The sequence below is a fragment of the Amphibalanus amphitrite genome, unplaced genomic scaffold, assembly GCF_019059575.1.
Source record: "Amphibalanus amphitrite isolate SeventyFive unplaced genomic scaffold, NRLGWU_Aamphi_draft 000133F_arrow, whole genome shotgun sequence".
NCBI lineage: Eukaryota > Metazoa > Arthropoda > Thecostraca > Balanomorpha > Balanidae > Amphibalanus > Amphibalanus amphitrite.
In genome coordinates, this window is record NW_024881628.1 from 377,051 (window position 1) to 391,162 (window position 14,112).

The 14,112-nt window shown below is 48.9% G+C and overlaps 1 protein-coding gene across 1 annotated transcript; it reads left to right on the plus strand.

The window, feature by feature from the left end:
- Positions 1-2,959: 2,959 nt before the first annotated feature.
- On the plus strand, positions 2,960-13,943 carry LOC122382081 (LIM domain-binding protein 2-like). Its single transcript, XM_043366995.1, has 11 exons — positions 2,960-3,037; positions 4,879-5,129; positions 5,175-5,480; positions 6,350-6,425; positions 7,273-7,375; positions 7,680-7,852; positions 8,183-8,392; positions 8,782-8,905; positions 9,681-9,713; positions 11,866-11,975; positions 12,594-13,943. The coding sequence occupies exons 1-11, from the start codon at positions 2,975-2,977 to the stop codon at positions 12,915-12,917; spliced, it is 1,773 nt and encodes a 590-aa protein (XP_043222930.1). The 5' UTR covers positions 2,960-2,974; the 3' UTR covers positions 12,918-13,943.
- Positions 13,944-14,112: the final 169 nt, after the last annotated feature.

Here is a 14,112-nt window from a genome sequence, read left to right on the forward strand (position 1 = left end):
ACAAATACAATGAAGCCATTTTCAGCGTTCTATCTCTTTCCAATCGAGAGTTATTGGCAAAAATATGTTTGTAGCCTCAAATGACCTCGGATGACCTTCTTAGAGGCTATTAGCAAAAAAATACACCTTGGTCGTCACGGGGGGCCCAAATCATTGTGATTCTGAAATATGTGGACTGTTCCTATACGTACACACGGATCTAGAGGCATTTTCATGTTTCTCCATAGACTTATAATGCAAAGGTCATGCCACTGGCCTGACCTTAGGTCACGGATATAAAAAGTCCGAGATATTCAAATTATAGGTGCCCATAACATCGTGCAATCCACCAAGTATAACCCTCGCCGGCACAGGCCATTTTGAGTCCTTCGACGGCACAAGGGGGGGGGCCTCACGTTTGGCCCCTGATGGAGCTAGAGCTTTGCGGAAAAAACGAGCGTGTTGCCCGTCACAAGAGGAAGCCAATGATACCCGATTTTAAGGTCCTAGGTCATCGGTTGACCTTCCAGGTCGGTCAGGTCAATGACACAAAAATCGGGAATATCGGGACCTGTTAGAAAATCGTAAAGCGTGGCTGCTAAGGGTTTTTCCGGGGTGCTGATCACGAATATCGTGTTAGTTTTGATCACAGATGATGTCGTTAAGCGTTTAGACCAGGTCAGGTCAGGTCAGGTCAGGTCAGGTCAGGTCAACCGGTAGGGGTCGTGACGGGTATTCGTAGTGCCTACCTGTCATCCGCCTCTGACAGCTTCGTAACATGTTACGAAGGCACCAAAACTACTTCGTAAATGTTCAAATGGTTGCTAAATTCGAATTCAGCTCCAAAAACTAGCCTAGAAACATGTTAAACTCGAAAAAGTGAACCGAGGTCACCAAAGGTCAGTGACCTGGCCTGACCTTCAGGTGACCTTGACACCCACCCTTGTGCATGGGAGCAAAATCAAATCGCATGTTTGAACGTTTAAAACCACGATAAGCTTGCAAACGCGCGGCTAATGCGAGCCGACATACGAGTACGCCGAATCGCGATTTCGGCCAAACGTGGTCACGGAAAAGAGGTCACAGGTCAAAGGTCATTGGGGTCAGGGTCATGAAATTTTCAGGGTAGGTGTAAAATTGATCAATGCGAGGGTACTAGAAGTTTTGTCGCGATCGGCGTTTTGTACGCGAGTTATTTGCGAAAAACCTTAGGGGGGTTGCACCAACCCCCCCCCCCCCCTGTGCCGGTGAGGGTTAAAACCTCTCTGACAAACACTGCAGGCTGGACATGATTGAGAACTTTTTTAGGCTTGGTCAGGTAACTTGACCTGGTGACCTGACCTGACATGACCTGAGGTCAAAAATTTTACACATTGTCCAAAATTGAGTACCTATAACAAGCTACTGCAAGCCGCGCCGCGGTTTTTTATTCACACGCAAAAAACGCGACAGGGTGGTAATATATGCCCCCCCCCCCCCCACTGGGGCGAAGGTTAAGACCTAAAAAGGTGTCTGACGCAGTTTCTCACGGCGAATCGAATGGTGCTATTTTTGTTTCCGTACGAGGTCTAGCACTTCAAAAAAATCATTTGTCAAAAATTTTGTGTGTCGTGTTGTCTTAAAACTTTAAATAGTCCCCACATTTTTGAACCGATTCTTCTAAAAATTGGTACCGGTAGGTGTAGGCCCCTACATTGACCACTTCGCTGATATAGGTACCTATTTTCCGTTTTTTTTTTTCGATACCTACATTCAAAATTTTGGATTTTATAATTATTTTCCAAAAAAAGACAAAACTTTGGGCCAAAATCCAAAATTTTCAACAAAAAAAAAACTAGATAGCCATTTAACCCTCGCCGGCCGAGGGGGGGGCGGGTGCCGCCCCCCCCCCCCCATAGGGTTTTTTCGCGATAGCTCCGAACACGCTGGCGATAGAGAGCTGAAACTTGGCATACCTGACCTTTGATCCAAGCCGGATCTTTTGACACCAACTGCATTTTTGGGTCAGGTCAGGTCACTGACCTATGACGTCATAAGTGAACCTCTGCACGGTCTTCAGATGTCGCAACTTCGCAACGCCCTCACTGCCAGAGGAGATGTCACAGGGAAATGAAACTTGTAGGATCTAGTTTCCATTATGAGTTCCACAGCTTGTATATCTCGGATTTTTCCTAAAGGTCATATGAGGTCAGGTCATTTTCGTGACCTCACCATTATAAGTCAATGGGGAAAAATGAAAACTGCTATTCTGGCGCTCCTTAAAGGGACTGTCCCACCTTAACATTAGATTTGAGTTGAGATAGCCATCTTGATGGACGTTCTTTGAAAATCAGTGCCGTGAAAACCGTTTCTCCAGCAATTACTTCATCGCAAAGAAATTTGAGTTTGATTTTGACATCTGTGCAAATAAGTGCCACAATGTATTGGTATAGGCACTTAAATCTGATGACGTCATCAGGCTTTCGAACGTCCGTAAATGTTTGACTAAAACGTTTTGTAGCACGCGGTGGTATATGCTGCGTTGCGCGCAACAAATGCCGCACTTTTAAATAAAGTCGCTAGGAACAGCGGAGATCCCAAAAAGTAAACAAAAGTAAAAGTCTAATATCTTGAAAACCGGTGAATATTTTTCGGTGAAATTTGGTAGATATTCGTTTTCGCTCTTTCTGAACCGAGCGACATCACTTTCATGCCAATTCATAAACTTTTTTAAAGGTGGGAGGGTCCCTTTAAAATGATCCTTAAAATGTGTTTGCCATAAAGAAGCAATGATAGCTTCACCTGATACGTCATTAATCGTATTTGGTCTCGGGATCTTTGCTCCTTCGCTCCTTTGCTCGGCATCTCTTTTCAGTTACTTCTTGTTATAATTAATCATATGGTATTATTTTCCTAATTCTAAAAGCTATTTAAACAATACCAATAGCATTCTTGTTTTAGTACTGGCTTCTCTTGTGTCAACCTACCTTTCGTCGCAAAAACACCGAATTGGCTAATGAGGAAGGCGTTCTTGCACTGCTGCTGTGTGTGTGTGTGCACTGTGCACTGTGTGCTGCAGGTGGGATATTTCAATTTGGATTTGAGCTTGGTTTACGATTCACTCTGTAGTTTGTCTAGCATTTTATTTATATTTTTATCTCGGTAAGATTTATGTATTCCACTATATGCTTTTTCATTTCATTGACATCATTCACATTAGATCACTTCTGGTCTCTTTGCAGTGGTAGTAGTGAGACTGTAAACACCGAACGGGCGCAACTCCTATGACAATAATTCAACAAATTTATTTAAATTGCAACCCAAAGTTGAACTCATGAAGTTTGGATATTAATATGAAATGTTGATGCCTTTATATGATATTATTTTTCTCTGGTTTTCATTGTTATTAATGGTATGCAGAACTTCAATAGGGATAAAAGTTCAAGTTTGTGTTGATGGTTTTGTCTGATTTTGGTGGTGTCTTATGATAGAACCTAAGGGCTGTTCACGGGCCCTGTGTGCGATCTGACCGTACACAGCCTCCAAGCTCCGCCCGCTGCGTCCCTGTCAGCCTTCCGTCACCACACACAGCGACCGCTGTGGCCGGTCGGGACCGGCCACAGCGGACCGTGTACCGCACGCAGCTGTGACGTCAGAACTGCCTACCCATCCCCTACCCCTATGCCTGCTGCACACACCGCACACACCGCACTGAGTAGCGGTGCCCGTGAACACCCATCAGAAATATCAATTTTGTCTGAATGATCAAATGGGTGACTGTGAGCCTGGGTGCCTTGCTAAGCAGTGCTAATGGACTGGTAACTAGGGGCTCAGCCACAGGGTTTGCAGGGTTTATGTGCCAGTGGTAACAATTCACTTCAAAGGTCAATTTTGCACATTTTTCCATTTTTTGACATCTATTTAAAAAAAGGAGCATTACCCAACCTTACCTAACCTGATCTACTGATTTTTGCCTACCCATGGATTGTTTACGTTAACGCTTCATTGCCAGAGTTTACGCAGTCATTGTAGTATATTTATTAAAAGAAATATATTTTTTATTATTATGTTTTTAAAAGAAGTTGGGTTTAAGTAAAATTTGGACGTAAACTTCCAACAATTTGTTGACGACGTAAAATAGTGTTGCGGCAATTGTGTGCCAGAATTGCACCTTGCGTCAGCAGTATAAAGAGTCACTGGTAGGTACAAGGCCAGTAGGTAGTATTTTAACTAGTACAACTGGTGGTGATGACTACAACTATATTAATCAAAACATCTTTTATGACATAGGTAGGTTTCTGTCTTCTGACAAGTACCTAACATTACTTTATGGCAAGTAACAGGACTTAAGGTAGGCTATAACTACCTTTTGCACCCTTAGCTGAATCAGATGCTATGTTTGGGTAGTCATTTTCAAGTTTGGATTCCAAAAAGTGAAATGTGGCTGGAAAACAGCACAGAAACCTACCATATTTTATAGCAACTTACACTGCAAGTTGCAACACCGGGCTCCATTTTCAGATTTTGATGATGACAAATGCTTGTTAAAGTTTGAGAACTTCCAGGAACAAAGTTATGTTTGTCAAGGGAACAAATTCTTTTAGAACTTATCTGCAGCCAGAAAAGAGCTGTACCTATGTGACGTCTATGAATCATCACTAGGCAGCTGTGTTCTAGAATTCTTTATTTTCTAAATACATCTATCTCCCCACTTTATGATGCAAAGATGCATACCATTTTATTGCATGTACTGTTTTATTATTACTTTATTAGGTGGTACCTATTAATAGTTTCATTATCATTCATGGTACCTCTATGCCGGCTCCACAATTGGTAGGTGTATGGTTAGGTGAAGTGTGAGCTCTGTCTGTGGTGAAGCCAGAGTTGATGCACCAGGTATGCTGGTTCGTCTGCTGGCAGGTCGGCTGGCCGGCAGTCCTGGCAGCGGTGGCCACGCTGGAGTCGGACCCGGCGCTCGGCTGGAAGGGCGCCGTCGGGCCGGGGCCGCCGTCGGGACCCGACTCGGGGCCCGGCACGCCCGGCTCGGCCGGCCCGGCGGGCTATGGCGCCGGCGGCCCGCAGTTTCCCGCCGGCGGACCGGGCACGCCGCACTCGCAGGGCAGCAGCTTCACGCCGCCGGCGGTGCCGCCGCACTTCCCGAGCCCCGGCCACCCGGCGCCGGCGCCGGGGCCGCCGGGAGCGCCGTTCTCGGCGTCCCCGGCGCCGGCCGGCGGCCCGTCGCCGTACCCGACGCCGCCGGCCAGCGGGCCGCCGAGCGGGCCGTTCCCGGCTGTCTCCACGCCGGGCCCGCACCCGGCACAGTTCGGCGGCCCGGCCGGCATGATGCCCCACAGTATGGCCGGCGGCCCGTTCCCACCGATGGGCCCGCACCCAGGCCCGTTCGGCGGCCCGTTCCCGTTCGGACCGCAGCACATGGGCCCCATGCACGGGCCCGGCGGTCCCATGGGCCCGGGACCGATGGGGCCCGGTGGGCCCATCCCGCCGGACAGAATGGACCACGGGTGAGTTGGCTGTCAACGGCAAATGGTAATGAATGCCTAGAAAAGCCCACAAAGCTGTCCTGAGTGTGTCGCCCCGCTATACCTACCGATTCAGCCGGTGCTAGCCGACAGTGGTCTCTTTTTGAGTCATCCTTCAGTCGTTCAGTCTGTCCACTCCGGCTGTGCGCTTGTGCGGGTGTTGGTGACGATACGCCCACCACAGTTTTCCTGTACTTGCTTGTTTAGCTGCAGTCATGTCCGATAACTCTTCCGTCCCCGTCCCCTCCCCGGCTTGTCTCACCATCCGGCTCCCCCTCCCCTCCTCCCACTCCTTCCTTCCCCCATCCTTTCTCTGTTCTTCCCTTCTCTGTGCAATCTACACACAGCTGAAATGTTATCAAATGAACTCTTCGTTGCAGGGTCTCCGTCACCGTGGTTTGCGGGCACCCGGATCCCCCTCTCCCAATACTTTTGTTTATTTAGTATCATGTATGTATATTATATAAGGTTGTGCATTTTTTTTTTTGTCGGACTCTTCACTCCCCTCCCCCCAGCCTAAAGCCTTGGCCTAGCCCCCGCTTTCTTTGACAGGCTGGGTGGAAATGACTTTACTTTGGGTTACATTTTTGTCGACCGAAATTATTTTGCCCCATCACCTCATCTGTGCACTGTTTCAAAAAAGAATTCAAGCGTGATAGATCGTAAAACCTGTACCATGAGTGTTAGAGAGCATGTTGTGATGCTGAGATATACAAGAGTCTTCAAAAAATGATGGCGTAGAAGCGTCAGTCTGGTTTTTATTTGCTCGCTGTAGGTTATTAATGGCATTATTATTATTATTTTATTTTACACTCACGATTGAAAGTTGTCTCCTTTCTGTATTGTTTCAGGCGGCATAATTCGTACTTCAACCAGCCTGACTATAGGATCCATGAACTGAACAAACGACTGCAACAAAAGTCAGAGGTATGTCGAGGTCGAGCTACGAGCTACGGCGGCGCTGTCACGCTGAGATCAGTTGTGTGTCTACTATCAATCGGAACACGCTTTGGTGAAAATATATGCTTGGGTGAAATCTTAAAGGAAAAGGGCCACCTTTAACATGGGGATTGAAACTGAGATAGCCATCTTGTAGCCCGTGTCCGAAAACCTATCTGTCTACCTCCTTACGGCCAATTTCGGCCTCCATTCGTAGTTATCGGCAATTTTAAAAGAAAATATGCCAGGAATGCGTCCTTATCCCAGGAATGCGTTCTTATCCGACAATACAGCCACCCGCGGCGAGGCTTTGGTTTTTTACCAATCAGCTCCAACCAGCTCAGCTTTAACCAATCAGCTTATCTGACACAATCCGACGAGTCTGTCTTCTGAACGCTGATTGGCTTGAGTGTGACGTCATCGCTATGCCATCATACAGTAGGTGCCGTAGAGAGTATCAACATAGTACCAATATGTTAAATAGTTTTAAATACTTTTTCGCGAACTGTGCACTTCTGGCACCAGTTTTAAAAAGAAAATGAAAAATAATAATGTCAAAATGAAAAACAACGATATCTTCATATTTCACGAAGGTGGCCCTTTTCCTTTAATTGCATGAGTGTTGTGCTTTACACCGTACTCCGTCCACTGCATACTTTGCAATATGCATGGTACGCTTTTGCGATCATATCGCTATCATTTCCAGTTGTTTTCCATTATTCCAATTCTCAGTTCCAATAAATCATAGTTTTTCGAGGTGATCGCTCCACTGTTGTTACTTCTTATCTTGTTTATGCATTCATGACGTCGGTAATGGTACTTGCGTTAATTACAGGACAGCGATAGCCTCTGGTGGGATGCGTTCGCCACCGAATTCTTCGAGGACGACGCTACACTCACTCTCACCTTCTGCCTCGAGGACGGACCAAAGAGATACAGTACGTCCGTAGTTTATGCTTTGTCGTTCCTATAATCATGCATCTTTGCTGTGGTTATTTAAAGAAATTGATTGTTAATTCGATAGAACGTATTTTACGGTTACCTCTGAAATGCAAGTGGCTGTAGTTTCTTGTGAATCAGCATGATCACCTCACTCTGTGTTACCTCTGGGCTTTTCTTATTGGCCCCTGGGACGCCATATCATCCATATAACTCCTTATGAATCATGTGATCCTGTGTGACCTCTTATGACTATGTTTTTTATATGACCCCGCGTAACTCGTTGTATTTTCGTGCGTTCAGTGATTGGTCGCACGCTGATCCCGCGCTACTTCCGGAGTATCTTCGAGGGCGGTGTGACGGAGCTCTACTTCAGCCTGCGCCACCCCAAGGAGTCGTTCCACAACACGAGCATCACGCTCGACTGCGACGCGGCCACCATGGTCACCCACCACGGCAAGCCGCTGCTGGCCAAGGTGACGCAGTGGGTTTTGGAAGGATTGCTCGAGGTCTTGATTATGCCCGAGATTGCGAGTTCATTGGGTCTGGGACAGCACAGACTAGCTTATCCGTTATCGTCATTTGGTGCTATTTACGCCTTATTTTACGGATTGTGATGGATCTGTCTGATGGTTTATGGAGGCGCACCAGCAGCGAATATTATTCGACTAAAGGAATTTAAAGGACTTCATCTAAAGAAATTCGGCCTGTTTGAGGGTTCCAGTCGAACTGTTGTGCTTTTTTCGTCGTTGTGCTGTATTCCCCGGGCTCTTACCCGACTCCATTTATCTGGCACCTCTCCACAGGTGTGTACCGAAGGCCGCTTCATCGTCGAGTTCACCTTCGACGACCTGATGCGGATCAAGTCGTGGCACTTTGCGACTCGCGGCGTCAAGGAGCTGATTCCGCGCTCGGTGCTGGCAATGCACGCGCAGCAGGAGCCCGGGCTGGCAGAACAGCTGGGCAAGAACATCACCCGGCAGGGGCTCACCAACGTCACTCTCAACTACCTGAGGGTGAGCCGGTGGCGGCGGAACGGGGCGGAGCTGTAGGAGCAGTGCTGGAACGGGAGGGTTTGTCACCTTAAGTGAGCAGAAAAATGGAAGTTATTAGCTGAAACGACCTTTTTGGTAGTATCGTCTGTTTAGCTTCCAGACAATTGATTATCATCCCGACTACACGTCTGCCTTTCACAAGTCAAACGATGCTCCTTTGTCCGAGGGACTGGCATGCCTTTTTTATCGTCGCTGCCGTTCCCTCTCCTGAGTCTGCTGACGTGCTCTGCAGTCGCAGTTTGGACAACTGTCTATGTCTATGCGTAGACCCCGCCGGCTGACCCCTCCCCGCCTCCGGCAGCTGTCTGTCAGTGCGTCGCCGGCTGACCCTTCCCCGCCTCCTCCGGCAGCTGTGCGTCATTCTGGAGCCGATGCAGGAGCTCATGACACGCCAGAAGGCCTTCTCGCTCAGCCCGCGTGACTGCCTGAAGACCACCCTGTTCCAGAAGTGGCAGCGTATGGTGGCTCCCCCAGGTCAGTCGGCGGTCCAGGCGCCCCGCACTACCACGCAGCTGCTGGTTACAGCTTTGTGAACGGCGTGCGTCGTTTCATTGTTTAGTTAGTGTGTAGTTAATTGTGTTTACTTTTAGTGGCTAGAATTGAGTTTATTTGTGCTGATGGGTGTTACTTTTATTTGATTTTGTTTTGTTTGCGTGTTTTTAAATGTTGTTTCTTTTTTAGCCTGATTAAGTTGCTGGGCTGCGGTTTCACTGCCCTTTGCTTGGCCGCTAACACGTTAAAACTAAATCCGACATTGGGGGTACCCATGTTTGCCCTTGGAGGCACCACTATAAGTACGAGTTACAAATTGGCCGTATGTAGGACAGCTGATGAGATTCTGACTGTAGGGTTTCGGTGCTGCCCAGGGCTGCGGTAATGCTTCGCTTCCGGGACTAATCAGCTGTACAGAAATGGGCAACACAAACTATATCATTTGACATCGATTTTATTGATTGCTCAAAAACAGCTATGATCACATTACATTTGTTGCATCTCATTTTATCATTACTCCCCATTTCGACCCATGAGTAATAGTATGTTCAAAATTGTTTGAATGTGTCTTTTTTTCGGGAACTGAAACTTTGTTGGGGCTTGAAATTGGCAAAAACAATTCTTAATTCATATGCGGTCCACTAGATGGTTTTATTTTACGCTGCCTTTTCTGTTCAGTCGCTTTTTGTTGACCGGTTGGTTTCGGTTGGCGTTTCGTTACGCTTTATTGATTTGGTGTTTTGTGTTTGCCGCTCAGGTGGGCCAAATCACCCCCATAGCAAACCGGAAGGTATGTGCAGCGGCCGCCGTCGGGTGGTGTCTCTCGCTCTCCCCCCCCCTCTACCCTGCTGCCCCCGCGGACCGAGCTGTGTAACGCGCTGGGCGGGCGGGCGATGCTTCTGGTGACGGGTTACTGCAGCCCTCAGCCCATCCTTCTCCCAGGCCACCAACCACTTCCTCCGAACTGTCGCTCCTGTCTGGACTAAACTGTGTGGCGCACCTCCCACACATTATTAAATGTGGGCCCTTCCTGCTGCTCCCTCCCATTTTGCCTGCTTTTCCCTATCGGGCCGTAGTAATTTGTATGCCCGCTTTTAGTCACTGTTCCTTGCCAGAATCGTCCTTTTCTTCCCCGCATCGAATTTCTATTTTCGTTTTTATTAGCTCTCATCTCCCTCTCATCTCCTCTTGTTACCTATCGTGCTTTTGTAACCGAAGGGTGTAAATTTTAGATCCACTTTTCATTTGCATGTACAGGGTGTCTCAAAAGTTCGCTTACAGGTACCAGCCATGCTTTTTTGTCAATAATTCTGAATCAACATGAAATTAACATTCGAAATTTTGCATGGGCATTGGTAACAACCTTCCTCAAGCAGCTTCATTGTTTTCAAGCGCATTCGACCCCTAATGAGCTCACAAAAAGGGTTCACCTCTGACCATGGATCAGGCATGAAAATGGAGGTCGCATACTCGGGTCGGCTGAGAAACTCTCTACTTCACGAGTAATGGGAATGGTTAGGTCGGAAATGACACATGCCAAAGTGTCGGCGAGGATGAGTACAACATGATGGTCATCTAATAAAAACGGTGGCTAAAATTTTTGAAGGACAAAACCATGCGAGACTAACAGCGCTTTGAACGACCCTTGTGCCGCAGCAGACTCGTGCTCCGGAAAGCAGCTGAAAATGCAGTCCTAACTATTGAAAACTGACTTGAAGCTCACAGACAGAGGTTACCCAGTTTCAAAAATTGCAGGTCATCATAAAATAAAGACAAAATATCATTTAAAATTGTTTATAATATCTATAACGCTTAATTTTGAGGGAAAATAATGCGAAAATCGTCAATGCCGAGGACAAGTGACCCTCCAAAAGTGTCAATTAATGTAAAGTTTTATCTAACGAAGTTTCAAGAGGCAGATCTGGAGCAAATAGCTTTCTTTTACACACAAAATCCGGACAAAACCGCACGATGGACAGGTTTTGGCCGTTTACAAAGCAGAATCTCTCCTGAGGAAAACACTCCGGAACCCAGCGAAGGTCTTGGCATTGGGAATGACGAGCGTTCGGGATTTGCAAATTTTGCAAAATGTGTCTAAGAAACAGATAGCCGACACATTCTGCTACGATATGCTGCGAAAAAATTGCCCCTGGCACTTCCCATTTATTCAGGAATGGGGTTGTTTTGAAAAGGAAAATGGTGCTTGGGAGGTCGGCGCCAGTCATTCATGAAGGAGTTAGCGCCAGAGAAGACCTACAAAATACTCACGGATGGTGTCGATGCAAGCTATCGGCTTTCAGGGAGAAGCGGATGTTGCCGGGGAGCTCGTCAAACCTAAATCCGACGCAGAAACTGCGGGGGATTCCCCTACAAGAGCTTGAAAGCTGGTAACCTTTTATTAGCCTCCGGCAGCTGACGGAGTGACGAAAATCGGTATGGGCAAATATTTTTGGAGATACAGCAAAGGGTTTGGTTTCCAACCTTCCGAATCAGTTGTCAAAGCATGCATATTTGTCTAGTGTACACACGGACACCAAAACCTTAGATTTTTGGCCGGTTCTTATATGCTTTATTGACATGGGAAATGTGTAAGCGAACTTTTGAGACACCCTGTATTCCGTCATTTTGCGTGGTTTGTACAGGTATGTTTTGTGTGTAAATACTTGTGTGCCTTGTTTAAGCGTGAGGGAAGTATTTTAAACTTCGAAGCATTTTTTAAGCATTTCAGTACGTTAACCGATGCTTGAGAACGTTTTTTATTGTTTATTTCATCAATTTGTTTCGGCGTATTTTCTCGTAAGGATTACGAGGGGCGAGCACGGCTCGCGAATGCAATTAGCTGAGACAGTGTATTATTTCGCCCAAAGTAAAGTAATGCCTTCCGCCGTATTTGTACTAGTGTTGTGTGACATGTGACCGCCTTCTGGTCCCGGTGCACACAGAAAACCAGCGGCCGCCCAGCAAACGGCGGAAACGGAAGGGCGCGGCTGGCGGGGGCGGCGCCGCCCAGAGCAAGCAGAAAGGCCGGCCGCCGTTCAGTCTCTCCGGACAAGTCAGTGTAAGCGCTCCCGCTCGGGACGCCGCGCTGCCGGCCGCCGCCGTCGTGGAGTTTTCTCTTTCTTTTACTTGTTTTTCAATAGGCTTAGAATAAACTAGATTTTCTTCATTAGTTTTTTAGCTAACTTTATAATACAATATGTTTATATGTTGTGTTAAGCTGTCTTTGTTTATTTTCCATGTGTTTTTTCGCGGCATGTTAAATGTGATGTTTTTTAATCGAGCCTCAGTTATCGTACCACCGCTTCCTGTGAACATGCTCTTCTTACGCCGCCCCATAAGAGGGCTTTGTGTTACCCGACGGGACCGATGTGGCAAGCTGTTTCTTGCATCATCCTTAGGTGTTCCCCATCTTATCCCCGTCAGCCTTGTGCCTGGCCCTTGGCAGTCATGTCCTGTCTTGTCTTCTCAATGTATTGCCATTTACACAGCCAAGCACAACACTTACAATCGTCCAGGCGTGTCTTATCCCAGGAGCTGTTGCTCCGGTGTCGCCCCTCTGACGGTTCAAGCGGGATTCTCCCAGTTATAACCCCTCTGCTGCCTGCCGGGGCTTCATCCCAGCTGCCTGTTCGGTTAGCGCCCCGCTGACGCCGGCCGGCCGTGTCGCCAGGACGTGATGGTGGTCGGGGAGCCGTCTCTGATGGGCGGCGAGTTTGGCGACGAGGACGAGCGGCTTATCACTCGGCTGGAGAACGCGCAGACGGACGCGGCGGCGGCGGCCGGCGCCGGCTCGGCCGGTGGCGGCGGCGGCGGCTCGGCGTCCGGCGGCGCGCCGCCCCCCGAGGAGAACAACTACACGTCGTCACCGCTGACCTCCGGCGGCAGCTGGACGAGCGGCGAGCGCTCCCAGCCGCCGCCGCCGCCGCCGCCGCAGACCTCCACGCCCACCCCGCAGGACTCGCAGGAGAAGAAGTCGCCGGCCGTGGCCCAGTGACACCCGTGTGAGCCAGTGACACGGACCTGAGCTTGTGCCGCAGTGCTGCCGCCAGAGTGGACTAGATGTGAAAAGCCTCTGACAGATGCCTGGTGTGTGTATGCCGGTGCTTTTTTACGATTTTATCCCATTTTAAATGGAGTTTGTGTTAGGGTAATGCTGACCGGACGTGGAGAGATTGGTCGCCATATTTCTCGGTGAATTGAATTCAATATTCTTAAATGCCGTGTGTTTCTTTACTGTGCCTTTTCATGTGTTTAATTGGTTTGCTGATACTTTCAGTTTCGGTTGCGAGCATCTCTTTTGAGACGGCGCGTGTGTGTTAGGTCGGGCCCGCGCATACTGGAAGCGAGCACGAACACAGGCGAGTGAGTGTCTTAGGGTTGGCCGCGGCCGCCCACACAACCATAATCTCAGGTTACCTAAAGTGACCACCTCAGAGCCTGTCCGCTCGCGCTGCGTGTGTTCATGTGTGTATGTGTGTGCGCGCTCGCTGTGTCTCTGGCCGGTGCTGGTCGGGCCAGCGCATACCGTGCAGAGTGCCAGCTGCCGTTCTTGTGAGAGTGTCCTGCGGTATGTGTTTTTTGTGTGTCTTGAGTGTATGAAGGAGCGTCCCTGCGATCACCCGGAACGCTCGCGACGGCGGGATCTCATTGTGGCCCCGTTTCCGGCGGCTCATCACCAGAGTGGGGCGGGCCCGTCTGTGGCAGACTTTCCCAGAATTACCGGGCAGAGTAGCGGCCGGCTCCCGGTCTGCGGCCGTCGCCTGGATCGCTCCATAGGCGCCTCGGCACGGAGCTCGCCAGCTCGGGCCGGCTCCGCTCTCAGTCATTGGCAGCTATGTTGTATCGCAGAGTGTCGCCGAGTCTCGTTGTGCTTGGCGCGTTCTATCTCCGCGCCCGCTCCCACTCTGAAGGAGCCGCTCCGTGCGCGACACCAAAGCAGACCGACCCGGCGCGGCGCGGCCGCCGCCGCTCCAGGCTGCATGTACAAACGGTAATACAGAACCGGGATGGTGTGGCGCGACACGGCTGTTTGTGTAGCGACCGACCGAACGACTCGAAACTACGGAACAAGTGGATGTGAGAGCTGCGGGTCCTCCTCTCGTGTCTCAGATATGTCAGATGTGCGCGATTACGCAGCCGATTGCCGCTATATTTTGTGGATTTTTTCTTTTTAGTAGTAACATAGCGGG